This window comes from Oncorhynchus masou, unplaced genomic scaffold (assembly GCF_036934945.1).
Source record: "Oncorhynchus masou masou isolate Uvic2021 unplaced genomic scaffold, UVic_Omas_1.1 unplaced_scaffold_3135, whole genome shotgun sequence".
NCBI classification, from domain to species: Eukaryota; Metazoa; Chordata; class Actinopteri; order Salmoniformes; family Salmonidae; genus Oncorhynchus; species Oncorhynchus masou.
In genome coordinates, this window is record NW_027009552.1 from 7,479 (window position 1) to 12,500 (window position 5,022).

General features: G+C 49.6%; 1 protein-coding gene across 1 annotated transcript in view; it reads left to right on the forward strand.

The window, feature by feature from the left end:
* Nucleotides 1–2,809: 2,809 nt before the first annotated feature.
* LOC135534208 (multiple epidermal growth factor-like domains protein 11) overlaps nt 2,810–5,022 on the forward strand; it is a gene marked incomplete at both ends in the record, with an annotated part of 23,140 nt that continues 20,927 nt past the window's right edge. Inside the window, one exon of the mRNA XM_064961299.1 lies at nt 2,810–2,956. Within this exon, the coding sequence (XP_064817371.1) occupies nt 2,810–2,956 (147 nt within the window). The remainder of the gene's footprint in view (nt 2,957–5,022) is intronic.

Sequence of the window (5,022 nt, forward strand, 5' to 3'; positions counted from 1 at the left end):
TCTCTCCCTGATGACTCTACCTTTCTCCATCTCTCCCTGGGACTCTACCTTTCTCCATCTCTCCCTGGGACTCTACCTTTCTCCATCTCTCCCTGGGACTCTACCTTTCTCCATCTCTCCCTGGGACTCTACCTTTCTCCATCTCTCCCTGATGACTCTACCTTTCTCCATCTCTCCCTGATGACTCTACCTTTCTACATCTCTCCCTGATGACTCTACCTTTCTCCATCTCTCCCTGATGACTCTACCTTTCTACATCTCTCCCTGGGACTCTACCTTTCTCCATCTCTCCCTGGGACTCTACCTTTCTCCATCTCCCCTGATGACTCTACCTTTCTCCATCTCTCCCTGATGACTCTACCTTTCTACATCTCTCCTGGGACTCTACCTTTCTCCATCTCTCCCTGATGACTCTACCTTTCTCCATCTCTCCCTGATGACTCTACCTTTCTACATCTCTCCCTGATGACTCTACCTTTCTCCATCTCTCCCTGGGACTCTACCTTTCTCCATCTCTCCCTGATGACTCTACCTTTCTCCATCTCTCCCTGGGACTCTACCTTTCTCCATCTCTCCCTGATGACTCTACCTTTCTACATCTCTCCCTGGGACTCTACCTTTCTCCATCTCTCCCTGGGACTCTACCTTTCTCCATCTCTCCCTGATGACTCTACCTTTCTACATCTCTCCCTGGGACTCTACCTTTCTCCATCTCTCCCTGATGACTCTACCTTTCTCCATCTCTCCCTGGGACTCTACCTTTCTACATCTCTCCCTGATGACTCTACCTTTCTCCATCTCTCCCTGGGACTCTACCTTTCTCCATCTCTCCCTGGGACTCTACCTTTCTCCATCTCTCCCTGATGACTCTACCTTTCTACATCTCTCCCTGGGACTCTACCTTTCTCCATCTCTCCCTGATGACTCTACCTTTCTCCATCTCTCCCTGGGACTCTACCTTTCTACATCTCTCCCTGATGACTCTACCTTTCTACATCTCTCCCTGGGACTCTACCTTTCTACATCTCTCCCTGATGACTCTACCTTTCTACATCTCTCCCTGATGACTCTACCTTTCTCCATCTCTCCCTGGGACTCTACCTTTCTACATCTCTCCCTGGGACTCTACCTTTCTACATCTCTCCCTGATGACTCTACCTTTCTCCATCTCTCCCTGGGACTACCTTTCTACATCTCTCCCTGATGACTCTACCTTTCTCCATCTCTCCCTGGGACTCTACCTTTCTCCATCTCTCCCTGGGACTCTACCTTTCTACATCTCTCCCTGATGACTCTACCTTTCTACATCTCTCCCTGATGACTCTACCTTTCTCCATCTCTCCCTGATGACTCTACCTTTCTCCATCTCTCCCTGGGACTCTACCTTTCTCCATCTCTCCCTGATGACTCTACCTTTCTACATCTCTCCCTGATGACTCTACCTTTCTCCATCTCTCCCTGGGACTCTACCTTTCTCCATCTCTCCCTGGGACTCTACCTTTCTCCATCTCTCCCTGATGACTCTACCTTTCTCCATCTCTCCCTGATGACTCTACCTTTCTCCATCTCTCCCTGATGACTCTACCTTTCTCCATCTCTCCCTGATGACTCTACCTTTCTACATCTCTCCCTGGGACTCTACCTTTCTCCATCTCTCCCTGATGACTCTACCTTTCTACATCTCTCCCTGGGACTCTACCTTTCTCCATCTCTCCCTGATGACTCTACCTTTCTCCATCTCTCCCTGGGACTCTACCTTTCTCCATCTCTCCCTGATGACTCTACCTTTCTCCATCTCTCCCTGGGACTCTACCTTTCTCCATCTTTCTCCAGTTCTGTCTCTCCCTGGACGATAGGGGTTAGAAAGGGGCACTCAGAGGGGAGAGGAAGGAGAGAAAGCTAACTATCACTCAGTCTCTCTGTCTCTGATGAGATGAGGGAGGGCCCCAGACTCTGAGGGAGGGCCCCAGACTCTGATGAGATGAGGGAGGGCCCCAGACTCTGAGGGAGGGCCCCAGACTCTGATGAGATGAGGGAGGGCCCCAGACTCTGATGAGATGAGGGAGGGCCCCAGACTCTGAGGGAGGGCCCCAGACTCTGATGAGATGAGGGAGGGCCCCAGACTCTGAGGGAGGGCCCCAGACTCTGATGAGATGAGGGAGGGCCCCAGACTCTGATGAGATGAGGGAGGGCCCCAGACTCTGATGAGATGAGGGAGGGCCCCAGACTCTGATGAGATGAGGGAGGGCCCCAGACTCTGAGGGAGGGCCCCAGACTCCGATGAGATGAGGGAGGGCCCCAGACTCTGAGGGAGGGCCCCAGACTCCGATGAGATGAGGGAGGGCCCCAGACTCTGAGGGAGGGCCCCAGACTCCGATTAGATGAGGGAGGGCCCCAGACTCTGATGAGATGAGGGAGGGCCCCAGACTCTGAGGGAGGGCCCCAGACTCTGAGGGAGGGCCCCAGACTCTGATGAGATGAGGGAGGGCCCCAGACTCTGAGGGAGGGCCCCAGACTCTGATGAGATGAGGGAGGGCCCCAGACTCTGATGAGATGAGGAGGGCCCCAGACTCTGATGAGATGAGGGAGGGCCCCAGACTCTGAGGAGGGCCCCAGACTCTGAGGGAGGGCCCCAGACTCCGATGAGATGAGGGAGGGCCCCAGACTCTGATGAGATGAGGGAGGGCCCAGACTCTGATGGAGACCCCCAGACTCTGAGGGAGGGCCCAGACTCTGATGAGATGAGGAGGGCCCCAGAATCTGCCCAGTTAGATGAGTTACTGAGCTGTGTTCCCCATGTTACCTCCAGGTGTGAACTGTGACAGTGTGTGTGTGGAGGGCCGATGGGGCCCAGACTGCTCCTACTCCTGTACCTGTGAGAACGGAGGCTCCTGCTCACCGGAGGACGGGACGTGTGTGTGTGCCCCCGGATACAGAGGCACCTCCTGCAGACGCAGTAAGAGAACAATACACACACACACACATACGCCTGCACACACACACACACACACACACACACACACACACACACACACACACACACACACACACACACACACACACACACACACACACACACACACACACACACACACACACACACACACACACACATATATACATGCACACACACACACACACACACACACACACACACACACACACACACACACACACATACGCCTGCACACACACACACACACACACACACACACACACACACACACACACACACACACACACACACACACACACACACACACACACACACACACACACACACACATATATGCCTGCACACACACACACACACATATATGCCTGCACACACACACACACACACACACACACACACACACACACACACACACACACACACACACACACACACACACACACACACACACACACACACACATATATGCCTACACACACACACACACACACACACACACACACACACACACACACACACACACACACACACACACACATACACACATAATCAGAGCAGCTAGTCAAGTAAAATGGCCTCTCTGACATGTGTGTATTTGCGTATGTGTTCCTACGTATACTTGCCTTCATCTCTGTGTGTATGTCTAGGTAAAATGTCATGTCTGTGTGTGTATGTCTAGGTAACATGTAATGTCTGTGTGTATGTCTGGGTATAATGTAATGTCTGTGTGTATGTCTGGGTATCATGTAATGTCTGTGTGTATGTCTAGGTAACATGTAATGTCTGTGTGTATGTCTAGGTAAAATGTAATGTCTGTGTATGTCTGGGTAAAATGTCATGTCTGTGTGTATGTCTAGGTAAAATGTAATGTCTGTGTGTATGTCTAGGTAACATGTAATGTCTGTGTGTATGTCTAGGTAACATGTAATGTCTGTGTGTATGTCTAGGTAAAATGTAATGGCTGTGTGTATGTCTAGGTAACATGTAATATCTGTGTGTATGTCTAGGTAACATGTAATGTCTGTGTGTATGTCTGGGTAACATGTAATGTCTGTGTGTGTCTAGGTAAAATGTAATGTCTGTGTGTGTCTAGGTAAAATGTAATGTATGTGTGTATGTCTAGGTAAAATGTAATGTCTGTGTGTGAGTCTAGGTAACATGTAATGTCTGTGTGTGAGTCTAGGTAACATGTAATGTCTGTGTATGTCTAGGTAACATGTAATGTCTGTGTGTGAGTCTAGGTAAAATGTAATGTCTGTGTGTGTATGTCTGGGTAACATGTAATGTCTGTGTGTATGTCTAGGTAAAATGTAATGTCTGTGTGTATGTCTAGGTAACATGTAATGTCTGTGTGTATGTCTAGGTAAAATGTCATGTCTGTGTGTATGTCTAGGTAACATGTAATGTCTGTGTGTGAGTCTAGGTAACATGTCATGTCTGTGTGTGTGTATCTGGGTAACATGTAATGTCTGTGTGTGAGTACCTGCATGCCTCTCTATGTGCGTGTACAGCGAGCATGTCTACTTCTTTATGTGCGTCCTTCTGTGTCTGTTAGTTAACCTGCACCCAGTTTACAGTTCAGTCTGATTTACACTGAGACAGAGCAGGAAGGAAACATCATTCTGACCTTTAAACTCCTTTAAACTCCTCCTCTCGTTAGACAGAGCAGGAAGGAAACATCATTCTGACCTGTTGACTCCTCCTCTCATTAGACAGAGCAGGAAGGAAACATCATTCTAACCTGTTGACTCCTCCTCTCGTTAGACAGAGCAGGAAGGAAACATCATTCTGACCTGTTGACTCCTCCTCTCGTTAGACAGAGCAGGAAGGAAACATCATTCTGACCTGTTGACTCCTCCTCTCGTTAGACAGAGCAGGAAGGAAACATCATTCTGCCCTGTTGACTCCTCCTCTCGTTAGACTGAGACAGAGCAGGAAGGAAACATCATTCTGACCTGTTGACTCCTCCTCTCGTTAGACTGAGCAGGAAGGAAACATCATTCTGACCTGTTGACTCCTCCTCTCGTTAGACAGAGCAGGAAGGAAACATCATTCTGACCTGTTGA